General features: G+C 47.8%; 1 protein-coding gene across 2 annotated transcripts; it reads left to right on the top strand.

Annotated features, from left to right (window-relative positions):
- Positions 1–3,873: 3,873 nt before the first annotated feature.
- LAMP5 (lysosomal associated membrane protein family member 5) lies at positions 3,874–14,450 on the top strand. 2 transcript variants are annotated; one of them, XM_040553987.1, is made up of 6 exons: positions 3,874–4,108; positions 4,371–4,543; positions 4,687–4,818; positions 4,895–5,000; positions 6,424–6,612; positions 13,296–14,450. In XM_040553987.1, exons 1-6 carry the CDS (start codon positions 4,069–4,071, stop codon positions 13,472–13,474), a joined length of 819 nt encoding a protein of 272 aa, XP_040409921.1. In that variant the 5' UTR covers positions 3,874–4,068; the 3' UTR covers positions 13,475–14,450. The 2 variants fall into 2 exon arrangements, with proteins under 2 accessions (XP_040409921.1, XP_040409922.1); XM_040553988.1 differs by lacking the exon at positions 13,296–14,450 and having other exon boundaries at positions 4,035–4,108; positions 6,424–8,544.
- Positions 14,451–16,959: the final 2,509 nt, after the last annotated feature.

The following is a 16,959-nucleotide window of genomic DNA, read 5'->3' as shown; positions in this document are numbered from 1 at the left end:
GTGTGTATATTAATTACGTGGGCATTCTTGATACTTCAAGTAAAAGAAAAGTACATAACTAATTTAATTTTACACAAAAGTATTTATGCAGATTTTCAGAATTTCATATCAGGAATAACCTTTTTATGTCCATTAGATACAAAAACAATTTGCTAATGTGTTAATTTGCATGTTTCCAAAGCTTGCTGTAGTTATATTGCAAAACGAAGCATGTAAGCATTCCGCTTGAAATTTGTCCATGCTGCCAGTTCAAAGATGACTGCATGGAAAAATGGTAGTTTAGAACAAATCAGATTCCTGATTTCAATGTACTAAGCACCGATTACTTTGTTGTATATGCCTGTACAAATGAATTCTACATATTCCTATAAACAAAATAAATGAAAAGAGATAATTATGTTATTGTTGGTCCTGAGATGAAACTTTCAACTTGTCTAATAAAAAACTTAAAATTCAAAACCTGTAGTGACCATAGTGGATTGTAGGGTGTTGTTGTTATTGCCTATGATTTTTTAATAAGATGTATTTCCTGTAAGACTGTGCATAGTGTAAATATATTTATATCATAGCTTATTTATTCAAATGAGTCTTATTTCTTTCAAGTGGTTGAAGAACTGTGCAGCGTTGGTCTTTGCAGTACTACAGAACAGCCTGAGTACAGTGTAGCAGCACTACATTGAGAATCCAAGAACCCGAGTACAGTGTAGCAGAGAACACAGCTGAGACAGAGGTCAGTGAAGTATTTAGGTGTTTAAGGCAGGATTTAAACAAACTTGTGATGCCAATTCAGAATTCCCATTCTGATGCACTTAACCTGTGGAGGCACCTCCAGCTCCTTATGATCTGTAATATTTTAAAGACAGGTTGTGTGCACACGCACTGAACCACCGCACTGGGAGCAGCTGTCCCTGCTCTCTGAGCTTGGCTGGTCCTCTTCCCAAGTGCTGGAGGGAGCTGGGAGCAGCAGTGTTTTCAGAGCATGCTGGAAAGGATCTGGCAGCTCAAAAAGGGTGGTGAATTTTATTTTATTTTTGTAATAAAAATATCTTCCAAAATACAGCTAGTGGAGACAGTGCTGTGAGCTGGAATTTAATACTGATGCATACTACTGTGGTTTCTCGACAGAAGAAAACGACAGACCAGGTATGGAGGGAACTGGATGGTGAACAACTGAACATTACTAGTCTTCCTAGGCTCAGTTACAGCCTAGCTGAAAATCACTGCTCTAGTTGTTAAAGAACTAACTGGAAATGGAGGACCTGGGTTCAGTTCACTTCCCTCTCTGAGGAAAATCAAATCTCCCTGTCATAATTCTCTGACAAATATCATATAGATCAGGGGATTAGCTGGTTTTGGAGGGGAAAAAAAACTGTCCACAGCCTCCTTGTGAGTCTGTGCTCACTGCTCAGCCAGGAGTGAGACATTGATCGAGTCCGAGGGAAAACATGCTGCTGTGAAAGCACAGAGCTGGGTAGCCTCTGTGTCCAGGCTCTGCTCCCAGAACTGCTGCGTATTTCATCCACTGACAATTTAGCATAAAATGCAGACAGTAATTTGAAATTAAGTGATGAATTTTGTCAGCTAAGTATTTTGAAATAGTTTAAGTAGTATTTGATTCAAAAATTATTTGAAATTTGGCTGCTAATGTAACGAGGTGAGAATTTCTATTGAGATAAAATAGGCTAATCAATTTGAACATTGATACTGAGCTGAAGCAGTTTAAAATGTCACTCTCCACCAGGGTGATGGATTCCACTTCACTGAAATTTTATCCAGGGAAGCGGTAGATTCTCCCTCACTTAATTTCTTCAGATAAAGTCAGTGCAGCTGTGATGGGGAGGGTTGTGACACCCTGGTTGCACAGGCAGCCAGTTGTTCTTTCACTTCGACTGACTCATGGGTTGATCATTAGCTCACATGTGTCCAACTGAGGTCTGTTTAACCCATCCCCCTTGAGTGCAGTCAAAGTACGCTGCCAGAGATACAAGATACACCTGGGGGGCTGATTTTCTTGCAGACTCCACGTGCTGTTGCCCACTGGCTGCCAGTGGCAGGCAGACACATCCCGGAGCTGCTCGGCCAGAAATCTGAGCTCGCAGGAACACACCAGCGGCCGTCGCAGTGCTGCAGCCCCGCTGTCACCGTGCTGCGCCTTCCTTGCGAGGAGGCTGGTAGGAATGACTGCTGGCTGGTAGTTGGGAGGTAGCGGCGGGAGGCTCATCCTTTGGAGATGCATGGGCTCTCTCCCCACCTGCGGGTAAGAGCAGGTTGCAGAGGCTGGGCTGGCTCCAGGTGGTCCATTAGCACAAATCAGACCTGGTCACAGCTGTTCGGCTCAGCTGATGCTGCACTGGCTCCCTCAGGTTAGAGCTCTGCTCACTTAATGTTTTGGGGTTTTCTTGGTGTGAGGAAACCTTAACCCTTTCCCTTTTCACCATGGAAAGCAGCATAAACCCTGCTCAGCAGGCTAGAAACAGGAGCGATGCTGAAGCGGCAGGATTTTGTTCTGTGCAGCTGGCAGGTGCAGGAAGAGTGCAGTTCTGTGCCGTGGGGCTTGGGGCTGCAGTCAGCCTCCTGTCCCTGGCTCAGCTGCTCTCACTCTGCTGTTCTCTGTGCTTCCCTCCCACGCAGGCTGGGTACAGGGGCAGCTGCTCATCATTGTGTATTATTTGGAGGCTTAGAAGCTACCTAGAAACCTAAGAAATATTTTGAAATAAGTAGGAGGTGAGAGGATGAAATAGGGACTAGTAAAGCACTGCGGTCTTCAGTGAAAGGCCTGAACTCACTGGGGAAATAGTCTGGTGCAGTCAGAGGGGCTCACATAGGAGGTAATGGCTTTTTGCTTTAAATAGTCCATTGCGATTGTTATCCATGGGTTAGTCTTGTATCACTACTGACACAGATCTGGCTCTATTTTGAGGGGCAGGAATGAGTCCTTATCCTGAAACAAGATGGAGGGGAAAAGGCCAGAATATACTATTTACTACATACAGCGAGCAGGAAAGGAGTTTGACAGAACAGTTACAAAACCAAAAGCAAACAAACAAAAGAAATCAATGCGTTCCTTCAGTAACTTTTATTTTTGAAGAGCTATTTCCCAGCAAGACAACCATTCTCTGCAGGTGTGCCCTGGCAGGGAAAGGGCAGCTTCCCAGAAGCAGCAGCCTGCAATCAAAACTCCCCTTGTAGTACCTTGCTTGGCAAAGCTCTGTATTGTTTCCCCCAAACTCCTTTTCCTGGATTAGAAAATTGAATTGTTAGTGAATCCTTGTAAGGCCACGAGCTCCAAATAGTTGCTGTCCCTTTGACATTTCACAGAAAAAAATATCCTTAGGCTCCAATTCCCTGCCACAACTGAGCTGCTCTTGGGACTCTTCTTTCTCCTCGGTGCTGCAAATATTTGGACTTGCTCTTCTCTTCCTACCTGATGTTGAAGGGCCCTAAAAGCTCTCGGGGAGAGGCAGAAAATCCCCAAAATTTTACCGTCGCATTGGTGGGCAACAGGGAAAAGCAAAAAACAGCGGGGGAGCCGGCTGCTCCGGGGTGGAGAGGGAGCCTACAGCAGGCTGCCGGCTTTGCTTCTCACCTTGCGGCCCCAAACAGCTGCCCGCGTCTCCCCAGATGAACGCGCTAAGCAGCCGCTCGCCTTCGACTGAAATTCCGGGTATCGAGGCAAGCCTTCCTCCCGCTTAGCGCCAGGGGCTCGCCCAGGCAGGGCTGGGAGCCCCGGGAGCCCCTCGGCCGGGCCGGGCAGGGCAGGGGGGACTCCAGCCCTCCTCCCCGTGTGCGCCCCGTCCCCCGGCGCGGGCGCCTCCAGCAGCTCCGCGGCATCTCCCCTGCTGCTCCTCCTTCTCCTCCTCCCCACACACCCACACGCTCTTCCCCGTCCCTCCTTCCCGGCACTCCGCAGCGGAGTGCTTTTGCAGCCTGTGCAGCTCCTGCAAGAGGAGGTTTTTCAGCTTTTTAAAAAGTAATTAGTAGTATTTTCTCCTTTTTTCCCTTCTTCTCTCCATCCCTCCGGAGCGGACCCTCCCGGAGCAGCTGCAGCCGCTGGGCCGAGCAGGGAGGATGGCCGGGGGGCGCCTCCCGGGGCTGCTCTTCATCTTGCGTGAGTACCGCGGCCACGGGTTGCGACACCCCCCGGGACCTCGCTGTCGCGACACGGAGCCCTGTCGCGATGTGGCCGGCACAGAGACAGACCCGGCGCTGCTCGAGCCCCGGGGCTGCTTCACCGCCGCGGGCTGCCCCATCGCTACTGCCCGCCCTGTCGCGACATGGGGTGCCCCGTCGCGACTGGGGGCTTTAGTGCCGGGGCCGGGCTGGGGGGTGCCGAGGGGTGCTGCCGCCGCTCAGCGCCCCTCTGCCCGCAGACGCCGCGGCTCGCCTGGCTGCCGAGCAAGAAGTTGAAAACCTGTCCGGGCTCTCCCCTAACCCCGAAAAGGACATTTTCGTCGTGCGGGAAAACAGGACGACGTGCCTCATGGCGGAATTCGCCGCCAAGTTCCTCGTCCCTTACGACGTGTGGGCCAGCAACTACGTGGATGTGAGTGGGGCCGGGGGACTGGGGGGTGCGCTTTGCCCACGCCGGCCGGGCTGTGGGGGGGCTGAGCAGGTAGTAGGGCGGCTGAGCGGGTTGTAGGGCGGCCGGCCGGGCTCGCCCCACTCAGCCCCGCTCCCCGGTCATAGCTGATCACGGAGCAAGCCGACATCCCGCTGTCGCGGGGCGCCGAGATGAAGGGCAAGTGCGGCACCAACGAGTCGGAGCTGGAGATCTCCTGGCTGGAGCAAGCGTACACCCTCAAACTCTTCTTCCTGAAGGTACGGGGCTGGGCCGGGGGGCCGAGGTGTGCGGCCGTCCTGCCGGCTCCTGACCGCCGCTGTGTCCCCCCCGCAGGAGGGTCACAACACGTCCCGGGGCCAGGAGGCTTTCTGGAGGCTCGGCCGGATCCAGTTCGCCTACGACACCTCTGAGCGCACCTACTTCAAGGACGCCGTCAGCCGTAAGCGCCCCGGTCGCGATTTGAAAGCACAGCCCCAGGGGGATTCCCGGAGTCGCGATTTTAAAGCGCATCCTCGGGGGATGCCCAGCGTCGGGGCAGCCAAACGCAATTTAACGGGGAAAACCTCAACCCCACACCCGCCCGACAGACTGGGACCGGGTGCCGTTTTTAAACCCTATGTTCATTTTTTTCCTCCCCTTTTTATTCTTCATTCGTGTTTTTAATGACCGTAGCTGCCGCGGGAGGGAGCGCCCAAGCTCTGCCCGGTGCTGCGCTGTCCCAGCCCTGCCGGGGGACCCGGGAGGCAGCGGGACGGGCTCTGCCTGCCCTGGGCACTTCTGGCTCCTGTCCTGCGGGACAGCGCTTTAACGGCATCTAAGGTTAATTATTTCCTCAGTCCTGACCGTGGCTGGAAAAGCAGCGGGCTCCTGTGGAAACCATGAGACAGACATCAATATCCCTATGCGCCTCCACACCCAACAGCTCCATTTCTCACTGGGTTTCCTTTCTTTTGGCTTCCATGTTCTTACCTTGTTTTTGGTTAGAAATGAGTTGCCTTGCATTGAAATTTAAAATACTGTCATTTGCAATTTTTTCGTCAGCGAGATTTTCAAACTCCAGTGAATGGTGCATTACTAGCTTATGCCATAGGGCTCGCTGGATGTGGAGCTGTTTTTCTACCCCTACAGTTTGTGTCCCCAAAACGTGGTGGTGGCTGTGCCTCATCACCCTCTGCAACCGCAAAACACTGATTGCCTTTCTGTGCTGCTGGATGGGAACAAAGGGCTGCAGATGAGCCGAGGGTGGAAGGCATCCCTCATTCCACCTTGCTGAGCTGCCTTCTGCCTTCATTTACAAAACAACTTGATATAACAAGAAAATATTTTTTACAATCTATACTTGGGTGAAATGACCATGTTTTATTTCTGAGAAGGGTGCTAAGGCCTATTTCGCTCTGCAGTAAGGTCCCCAAATCGCAGTGCTCCTTCTGCCTCAATTCAGCACCAAAGCGCAGCCACAAGAATTGCTCTTTCCCAAACATAGGGAGTATGAGCACAGTCCGAGGCTGTATAGACAACAATAGACACCATTCCTCTGGCTTTGTGAGCTTCAAGTCCTGTGTCAGGAATGTAGGTGGAAGCAGCAGAGCCAGCTCTCCCCTTTGTGCTGGCAGGACCGTGCGCTGCAGCCATCCATCCCTGATTGCGGGCAGGTGACACCACTGCGGGTGCTGTCCTGGCTATGTGGGGGTGCCACGCAGAGAGCACGATGCCACCCTGGGAGAAACTGCTGCTTTGAGAGCACTGGAGTGTGTAGCCACTGTGCTGCATACCCCATGCCCGATTTATTAGTTTGGTTAATAAAGTCACATCAGTCCCCCTGAGACAGGGCTTGACCTTGGCTGTTTCTGCCCCTCGGCCAGCTGGGAAGCACACAGCCAACTCGCACCGGCTCTCTGCCCTGGTCACCCCAGCTGGGAAGTCCTACGAGTGCCAGGCACAGCAGACCATCTCCCTCATCTCCAGCGACCACCAGAAGTCTGTGCAGCTTTTGCTGTCTGAAGTCCGCATCCAGCCCTTCGACATCACTGCAGATTTTGTCTTCAGTGAAGGTAAGGCACCGGGCGAAGACATGTTCTGCATCCCCAACGTGCTGCCACTGCCGCAGCCTTTGGGGACGTCATTTGCTCAGGGAATTTGGGTCCCACCTTTATCACAGCACCATCTCCTCCCTCCAGTGAGTTGTGAGTGCTCCCTGAAGTCCCTCCAATCCCTTCCCTGTCTCCATGGTTTCCAAAGCCTTTATGAGCTTAGCCCAGCTGTTATTTGGTCGCAATGCATGCTGTCATTGCATGTAGGTTGGCTTCTGTAAGGCCTCATCTGGCTGGGTTGCCAGCAAGCAATGGTGCTGCCTGGTCTCCAGAGAGCCCTGCAGGTAGGAACATCTTAGCATCACCAAAGGTGCTTTTGGGACAGCTCCAGGGGCTTTTTAGGGCCACTGCATGTTGGGGAAGGATTGGTGCTGTAGTGGAAGGAAATATTTGCGATGCACATTGCTGGCTTCATCTCAATTAATGCTCTTTGCATGGGTGAAAGAAGTGTAAAAGAGATTTCATCAAGCGACCATTAGGTGCTCTTCTCTGTGTTCATGATTTAGGCAAGATGTTTTGGGGAGGTTGGTAGTTGGGGATATCTGCATGGGGAGCTGCCCATGGCATAGTGAGGAGGAGGGTGGCAGGAACAAGATGAAGGCAGTGGCTCAGCAGCAGAAGGCCATGAAGGTTTAGTCCTTGACAGGATGAGCTGTCTGCCTTGTGGTTTACCTTTAGGGGTTGTGATGGTGTAGGGATGTCCCTGTAGCCAGACTGCAGGTCTGCTGCTGGGTGCAGAGAGGGGATGATTGAAACCCTGACCGTGTCTGAAGTCCTGGGGTGCTGCTGTGATCAGCATTATGCTGAGGCTGACCAAGGGAGGAAAACAGCTTTTCTCGGTCAAGTCTGTAAATGTGAGCTGGAACCACAGAGGAAGCCAAGGGTGGAAAGAAAATGACCGGAAGCCTTGTCCGGGGCAGCTGGGTGTGTGGGGCACCTCGTATGCCAAACACGGGGGGCGCTGTCCCTCCTCTCAGGTTTCTTAAATGTTAATTGAGGGTAAAAGAAAAAAGTGAGTTAACACATGCTGTTTGAATCGCAGGGTCTCACTGGAGTCAGTAATATCACCAGGGGGCAAATTCCTGCAGGTTCTGCTTTCCTTTGTCCTGAGGAAGGCACGGAGCTCCTCCTGCCCCACTGCCAGCTGCCTTTTCCATCAGGTTGAATGAGGGAGTGTAAGCACGCTCACCTCAGTTAGGGCTTTGACACTAGTTCCCTCTTTATACTGCTGCTTTAGCAAAGTGGTTAACTCCATTATTATAATAAGTTGCAAATAAAATATATAATAGCCAGATCTTTTAATAATCAGCTAGAAGGTGGTGGTGTTATTTTCAAGACCAGCATTAAAAACATGGGGCTTTATTATTTTGCATGTAGGAAATATTTTAGAACACAATAGAAACCCATCACTGACTACAGAGCCGAGCACTTACACTCATGACTCACATTCCTCTCACTGGTGTAGTAAATACTTGCTATTGTGTACGCTGGCTCTGGCAGCGCTCCGCACAGCTGAATTACTCATGGCGAGGCCAGCGTTGTACGGAGTTGGTTTTATCGTGGGCACAAATAAATCTGTTTTCTATAGAAGTAGTATCACATTTTGCATAGGCTGCAGGGAGAAAAAGGCAAAACTTCATAGTCTCCTATCATTTTTGGTGGCAAATCTTCGTCTTCTCCCTCTTCCTGGGGCTCCAGGCTCCCTGCATTCAGGGAGCCCTTGAAGGACATTTAAAATATGCAAGTCTGGACTCAGGTTTAGCTGCTGTGTCTGTGTGCTACCAGACTTGTGAGGTCTGATAGCTCCCACTTGAAACAACCAGGCTCAGGGTTAATTGCCAGCGGGGACTGCATCCATTTTTCATGATACCCTGTTTTGGCATCAGGCTGTAAATTATTTGTTTTTCTTTGTTGGAGTTTTTTTTTATTATTATTATTATTTTTAACCCAGGACATAAAGAAACCCTGGTTGGTTTAGCAATCTTTGAACGCGGGGGGGGAATTCCTTCTTCTGAGGAAAGCACGATTTCTGTCTTTGTCAAGCTTTCTGGTTTGTTGCTGTTGCTCTTGTTATTAAATTACTTCTTGTTATTTAATTCTGCTGGAAGTTAAATAGCAAAGAGCACCCACCTGGAGAGGATGGCTAGAAGTGCCTGAGAGTGGTCATTTAAAACAGCAAAGCTTCAAACACGGGCTCTGCTGCTACTCCCAGTGGCACGTCCCCACCAGCCCCGCAGACCGGCATGTGCTCGGCACATGCATGGCAAAACATGATCCTTTGTGGGGTCTGAGAATCACTGCCAATCTTAAATTACAGTAATTAGCCTTCTCCTTTTTGGTTCATTAATTTCCCATTAGGTAAAATTCCTATTAATTATGAACAAGCTACAGAACATTTTAAAATATTTTAGAATAGAGAAAGAGACCTGCTAGAGCAGAAGAATTGCTGAGACATAGGAGAGTCAGGCTCTCTTTTGCCACAAAGAAATGGTGGGGAAAGGTTTCGTTATTAGACTTGACGCTGTCCTACCTCGAAGAGATTGAAGAACTTGGGGGGCAGCGATTAGACTGCTTTTGTTTTCTGAATGCTTAAATTCAAGTGTTAGAATATCTTTTCTTGAAGACAACCAACTGGCACACAGGCATATAAATATGCATATTTATTTACCCTTTTCACTACAAAAGCAGCAGAAATTTTTCATTCAGTTTGGGAGGTTTTTTTTTCTTAATGGAAAATGTGTACATTTATCAGTTAAAAGACTACTGAAAAGAGAGACAAATCAAGAGGATGAGAGGAGAATGTTTAAATTGGAGAAGGAATCCACAAAAATTGCCAGTTCTTTTGATTTTCATGAAAATCATACAAAATGCCTATACACGGGGATGCAAAAGCAGAGAATTAGGGGCTGGGATCCCAGGAGCTCTCACCTCCCTCTGAACCACCCCAAACAAGGGCTGCATTTTCTCAGGGGTTCTCAGCACCAAGCAGCTCCTATCTGCAAGGTGTGTGGCCATGTTTAAAAAGCAGCCAACCTTTTTATTTTTTCTTTTCTAAACCAATCACTTCTAAAAACCCATCTCAAAAATCCATCCTGTCATGCCAGACACTCCTGGGCTGTTTTTCCATCCATTTAACAGCCCTTGCACCAGTTCTCAGGCTTGCAGTCATGACTGCGGGAAACCACTGTCTCCTTTTTTTTTTTTTTTTTTTTTCCCTCCTTGCTGCTATTTGTTCTGCTGAAGGATGCTGAAACAAGAAAATGGGCCTGTTGGGTGGTTTCGTAGCCTAGTACTGAAATTGGACGAGCACTCACCATAGAAACCGTGGTGGTATGTGAAGTGCGGTGCCTCGTGGTGCCGGAGGAGGCACAGCACAAAGGGAGCGCACCTGAACGCCTCCTTTGTCACCCGCCTGCCGTCTCTGCAGTGGGGTCGTGCTGTGGGGTGGCTCATCCTGACCCTGCCGGGCTTGGGATGCAGTCAAACTGCCAGCCTCACCCCAGTTGCTCATGTAGAGAAAAGTCACCAGGGACCCTTTTCGCTTTGCTGAACCCAGGGTAGGGCCCAGCAGTTTGGGCAGATACTGAGATCTCTGTGACCTGAAGCAAAATCTCTGGGAAAGTTTGCTGGAGAGGGCTGTTTTCCTGCAGAAGCCATCGGTTTGACATATCTGTGTCCGTTCCCAGTGTGACTGTGTTTCATTTGCTGTGCATTGAGCAGCCCGCCTGTGGTTGAGCGGGTTGGATGTCTGAGTGGGGGTCTGTCTTAGACTTCATGTAACCCCCCCTCCCTTCCCACTCCCCCTTTCCATTTTCCTTCCCTGATAGAGCAGGAATAATGCCCGCTACCTACCTGCCCACGGTGCTGTGGACCTCAGTGCCTACAATGCTTTAAATTCTTGGGATGAGCAATGCTATGTGGATCCTAAAGGATATTGCCATAAATGTGCAAATATTTTTATTTGCTGTGAAGTGAATGTAGCGTTCATACAATGTTAAAATACAAACCTCATCCCCTGAGCCAGCAGCATCTGGACTGCCTTAGCTCCCCGACAGATGGGTTTGTGCTGAGCGCCTGCAGGCACCTCCCCGCCAGGTCCCCCACAGCCCCAGCCCCGCTCCCCCAGCGCTCCCTGCAGAGCGGGGATGTTGGTGACCAGCTGAAAGGAGCAAAGGGCTGCGGCTGGGCAAAGAGGGGGAGGTTGTAAGGCCAGAGGCAGCTGCTGCTCACGGCTGCCTTCGCTGCCGGGGCAGAGCACTTTCTGCCCAGGGAACGCAGCAGTGTCCGGCTGGGAGAGCAGCACGGTTTGGGGTATGCTGCTGGAGACTGCTACCTTAGCTTTGATATTTTTTTCCTATGGGCTTTTTTTTTTTTTTTCCTTTTAATCCTCTTTAAAAAGTGGCAGGATAAAGAGCTATCTTCTGTGGTTGCTTGCAAGAATTGACACCTTTTTGAGTTGTGACTCAGACACTTAAATACAGCTGTGGCTTTCCATGGATGCTGGAGTTTTGGCCATGTCTTCTGTGTAATCTATTGCTCTGCAGTCTGTTTACTTTGGCAAAAGATGGGAATTCAAATACTGCAAGCAGGCGCTTTAGAGTTGTGTTAGTCCTCTGCATCACAGTACTGGTGCTTTCAGCTTTGCCTTCTCTGGCTACAGACCTTCGCATGCACCCCATTCCCCTAAAAGTGCTGCATTACTCATGTTTAAGTAAATGTGCATGGGCAACCCTGCCCTGTTTGAGCACAGGTGAATGTCCTCAGCTGGATTTACACCAGGCTTGTTTCAATACTCCATAGGATTTAAGCTAAGGTGCTTTCAAAGCTGCTGCTTTGTGCCCAGATGTGGTCAGAGGTTGGGGTGCTGGGGCACCCCTGGCCCCGCAGCACTGCCCCACGCAGCTTTTCCCGCAGCCAGGACCAGGCACACCAGCCTGTGCTGTGCCTCTGCCTCACCGCTGCAACTCTGGTCAGGCCTTAGCATCCTAAACTGAGAAGAATTCCCTAAAGCTCTGGAAATCTGATTTGGGGAGCTAAATAATAATCAGGGTAGCTTTTTTTGTTCGTTTTTCTTGTTAATACAAACAAACAAAACCCCTGCATTGCAGCAACTGCTGAATCGCCTGTAACAGACCTGGTGATTAATCACTCCTCTGGTGAAACAGTGAGCAACTGGAACTGAAAAGGACATTTCTTTGTTAGACTGCGTTTCACTTTGGCTTTTTTGTTTCACTTCATTTGTGGCTGGAAACATTTCCTAACACATGGCTGCCAGCCTGCTGCTGGGAGGAGGGCGGCACAGCTCCCGGCGGTGCAGGCAGCACTGGCGATATGGATACGTCCCTGCTGTCACCTCCTGCCTGGGCGCAGGGGGTCTCGGGGTTTTTCCTGCCTTTTTCCACATTCTGCTAGATTTGCAGTGCGTTTATTTTCACAGCAATTCTGGGTCTCTGTGTTCTGCAGTCAGCTGCCTGGGGAACCCATCTGGATGGTCTTTACTGATGGGAGTAAGTAGTGATGCCCTTTGTTTGTGCTTGTCTAACGTGTGTTTTTTTTTTTTTTTTTTCTTCTGAAAATTACTGCTGTTTTCCTTGTTTTCAGTAGGATTCTGGCACTGTGAAGAAGACAGTCCAGGGGCCAGAGCACTCTACTTTCTGTACCCATAGGTTTATTTTTGAGTGTTGCCATTCTTCTTTTTGGTCTGCCTGTCCATCAACATGGATAAGCAAGGTTTCTGTGGAGAAAAAAAAAAAAAGTAAATTGAGATCTTGTCTATCACCTGTAAGACTGTGGCAGTGTAAGGGAGCTGAACAGGAATTACCAGGGTAGTGCATTTCCTACCTTTGGTGGCCACGTATTTGCAAGCTAAATAGAAAAGTGTTTTCCCATTGCAGCTGTGGTTATTTTCTGAAAGATTATTGGACTATGGTGAGGATTCACAGGCCAGAGAGAAAGCCACTGGGGACACTCCCAGTGCTTCTGCTCATCCTTTGCTATATTTGACAAACAAGAGGGGGTGCCAGGATGCTGTTTGCCCACAAACACAGGCGTGCTCTGCCAGAGCTGGCACGCTGCCATTGGGCAGCTCGTAGGGAGGGGGAAATTCCTGTTGGATCTCCGTCAGCCTGCAAACAGAGGGGAAAAGCCCTTTTAATGATGAGGGTTGCTCTGATTAAATACTTACTGATGTTGCTGTTTCATGATATCACATTCATAGTCTCTAAATAAACAGAGCAGCTCTTCAGCCACAGTCAGGAGGCTTGTTCTTTCACTGCCCTGTTCTCAGTGTCAGTGCTATTGGTGTGGCACAGAGGACTGAAGATGAACTTCTGGGCCTGAAAGTCTTTTTTTCCACCACGTCAGCTGGCTTGATGGAAGATGTTCACCCTCCCTCCAAGCCCTGCACAGTGACTGTGATTTGACTCTCCTCCAAAGCAATTGATTTTCTCCCCAGGATGCTGACGACTGTTGCTGTCTCTCTTGGTTGCTGCAGCTATTTGTGCTGTGCAGGGACGCTGGTGCACAGCTGACTTGTCTAGGACAGTTTCTCCAGGGATGTTGGTTTGGTGCAGCAGCAGGAGTTAATATTTACAGTGTCTCACTCATTTCTCCATCTCCTTTTCTCTTTTTTTATTTCCACCCAGAACACAAGTGCCCAGTGGACCAGAGGGAGCAGTTAGAAGAAACCCTGCCTCTGATTTTGGGCCTGGTACTGGGGTTGGTTATTGTGATAACCCTCTGCGTTTACCATATCCACCACAAGCTCACAGCCAACCAAGTGCAAATTCCTCGTGACAGATCTCAGTACAAACACATGGGATAGGTGACAGGACCAAGCAGACCGAATATTTATCAGGTAGAAAAAGCAAAAGCACTTTTTTCTATGGGAGACAAAAGATTATAGGGGGAATGAGATGGTATTCACAACACCTAACCAAAGGTATTTTGGTATTTCGTGGAGACACATGAGTTAAGATCAGGCTTTATTGCAGTCAGTGCAGACACACAGCTTTCTCCATAAGATGAAGGCACATCTGATACTAGGAGTCTGTCTGTGGCACTAGGTGCTCTGAATACCTTCTTAATCAGCTGGGACGATCACCTGGAAACAAATACTTCACATGTCAAAGTCTAACACAGGGGGCAAAATGAACTGTGGTTTTGTTTTTTTCTTTTTTCTTCTTTTTTTGTTCCTCAAGGGACTCTTACCTCCCTGATGCACTGCTCTTGGCACGTGTTCAGCCTCTGTGTTGGTGTGCCTCCAGCAAGCATGGCTGGGGGTTCAGGGCCATTGCACAGACTTCATTAAGGTCCTCTTAGAAAGGACACAAACCACATTCCTGGTATTTGCACTCATGTTAAGGAAAGCATGAAAGAGGTGTGTTTTGGAAAAAAGTTCAGGCCAGGTCCTCAAGCTGGTATAAACTGGAGTAACTCCAGCAGAGCAGATTGCAGCCAGCTGAGGAACTGACCCCACGCTTGAGGTGGAGTGAAGAAAGTTTGTTTTTGCTTCCTGAGCCACATCTGAGTTACACTTATTAAAAAAAAAAAAAAAAAAAGTATTGATATACAAATTATAAAGTGCCATGCTACTGCAAGTCAACTGAGAAATGCTTCTGGCTGGACATCCTGCACGTTTTGTGATTGTTGTTGAGATGTTACATTGCTACCTGCAACTGATATTTTCACAATGAAACAAAAAAAAAGAAAACAAATGTTCAAGTTACTATGCAGATTATTCAGGTATAATCTAATGTAACACTAAAAATAAAAGGAAACCCTTGAAATTTATCCTTAAATGTAGACCATTTTTAAAATGAATTAAAACATGCACATATATAGTACTTGATTTGCCTTCTTATTTTGAAATGGTGTAACGCTTTTTGCTAACCGTGATATCTGGTGGGGCTGGTGTAACAGTACATAGTCTGAAGGGATGCTTTTAAGTGTAGCTTTTAATTCTACCAGCATTTTTGATGCAGATGGTTTGGTGAAAATACTCCGTGTTGGCTTGGTATTCTGTGATTTGTTGGCAGTTTCTAATATTGTTCTAATTTCTCAGTCGTGTCTTTCTTGTCTGTTGTGGGCAATGGCCATTTTCACTCGGGTGCCATCCAGTTTCTGCTGAAATCTTTGACTTCCCTTGGCTTTAGTGTTACTGCAGCAAGAGTTAACCCAGTCCTTGTCTTAGTTGAGGGTATGGAAAATACCTTGTTCTTCTTGAAGTGATTTGAGCCAAGCAGGGATTCATACGGCCTGTCCCCCTTCAGCTTAAAACAGGGTAATAAGCCAAGAAAATAGTGTTTTCGGAGTTTAAGCTGTTACCTGTGCTTATACATACTTAGAGCAAACGTGTGTGTTTAGGGTTTGTTTTTCATCTACGCAGCAACAGTAAAATTAAAGCAGAATTAAATCACGTTGAGGAACTGGCTCTACACTGAAGTGAAAGAGCAATGGTATACCTGTCTGCGCTGGTCTGCACCTGTATGTCAGTAGCAGCAGCCGTACGTGCAGAGATTTGGCTGGTAAGGCAAAAATCAATGTGGGAGTGGAGACTTGTCCTGTGCTCAGCCAGAGCTGTTGGCATTTCGGAGCGTGTGACACCAGGTTGGTAGACTTACGGTTTGACAGGGAAGATGGTTTGAAGGTTTACATGAAAAAAACACCAATACTTAAAATGTTGGAAGAAAAACCCTTCGAATCTTTCAATTCAAACTGTATTTTTGCTAATAGTTAATTGCTGATTTTGAATTTTCCATCAACTTAAGCTCACCAAACTTACATTTTTGAAACATTAATTATGAGGGGTTAAAAAAGCTGTCCAACTTCTCCTCCCACCCATCAAACTACAGCAATATCTGGAGGATGGCAGCACTTTGATTTCATTTATATATTTTTTTTACAGTTAATTTCATATTTAGCTTTTATTCATAAATGGCTTATGGACTTGGTGCTTAGGGACATGGTTTAGTGGGTGACATTGGTAGTAGGGTGATGGTTGGACCAGATGATCTTGGAGGTCTTTTCCAACCCTAATGATTCTGTGATTCTATGATCATGAGCTAGCTGCAGGCTCGACCACACTTTGCTTTATGGATGTTTATGAACGCACTGGTACAACGTGAGTAAATACAAGAAACTTATCAAGCTACTAAGCTCTATAAGGACCTGTAATAATTAAGCACTTACTAAAGCAGCTGTTAATGACTTGCAAAGGACTTATGAATAGAACTTTAATTACAGTTTTCTGATGTATTGCTGAGGAAGGGAGTTACATTGCCAATAAATGCCCTGGCCTCTGCTACTGCAATTATGTAAGTATTTGCGAATTGTTTAAGAACTGTTGAACTGAAGAAAAAAACATCATTTATTAGTGACAACAGGAGCCCAAGGTAAATGGACGCGGTTATGCCCTGATTGTTTGACTGGCTCTGGCTTTATTGGAGGGACTACAGGTGAAATGTCCAAAGTTAAGTACCTTTTTTTTTTTTTTTTTTAAATGAATGATGCCTGATGTATTTTGAGACATTTACTGATGTCATTAACCAAAAGCATACGGCCTAATACTAAATCTCACTTGTAAGACAAAGAGAACAAATAAGAGCACAGATATTCATTAGCTGACTGATGCTGCTACTGAGGAGCATGAGTAATGCTTTTAATAGGTAAGTGCGCTGAATGATTATGAGCCAAAAATTAAGGCCGTGTAAGGAAAAAGGAAAGGATTATTTTAGGGGACAGGGAAAGGAAGGCAGAAATGTTTTGATGGGTATGGTCTTTCTGTAGTACTTCATATACAAAGCTGTGTGGGTGTGCTAATCACTTCTCATAATTTTTGGTACATTTCGGCTGACTGCAATGGGACATCTGGATGTTTCTGCCAGCTGCCAGCATGTGCTGAGTCATGAAAGGGCTTTTTTTGTGGGTGCACCGAAAAGTTGTCCATTTTTCTAAAGACTGTGAGTATGCGTGTCTGTATGTGTTTTGGGGATGGGGGCGTGTGCTGAGAGGCTAAATCATGATGCCTTGGGCTGAAAGAGCTTCATCTCTGGTATTTCTCTAACTACATCATTTGCATCAGGCTGACGAGCCACGCTGGCAATTTCTGCCACAGGGAAGGTTTGTTTTGTGTGAGGGGAAGCGGCGAGGCTGCCTTGTGAAATGGCTGCTCCAGGCCTGCTCAGGACTGTCCTCCTCGGGGACAGAAGGGGCTCTGAGGGAAACAAAATCAATCTCCCAGGTCAGGGGTTTTTGCAAAGGCTGCTGAGATGCATTTGCATAATTATCATTATTTTTTCTTTTTTTTTT

This window comes from Cygnus olor, chromosome 3 (assembly GCF_009769625.2).
Source record: "Cygnus olor isolate bCygOlo1 chromosome 3, bCygOlo1.pri.v2, whole genome shotgun sequence".
Taxonomy (NCBI): Eukaryota; Metazoa; Chordata; class Aves; order Anseriformes; family Anatidae; genus Cygnus; species Cygnus olor.
This window is presented reverse-complemented; position numbering and strand designations above follow the sequence as displayed.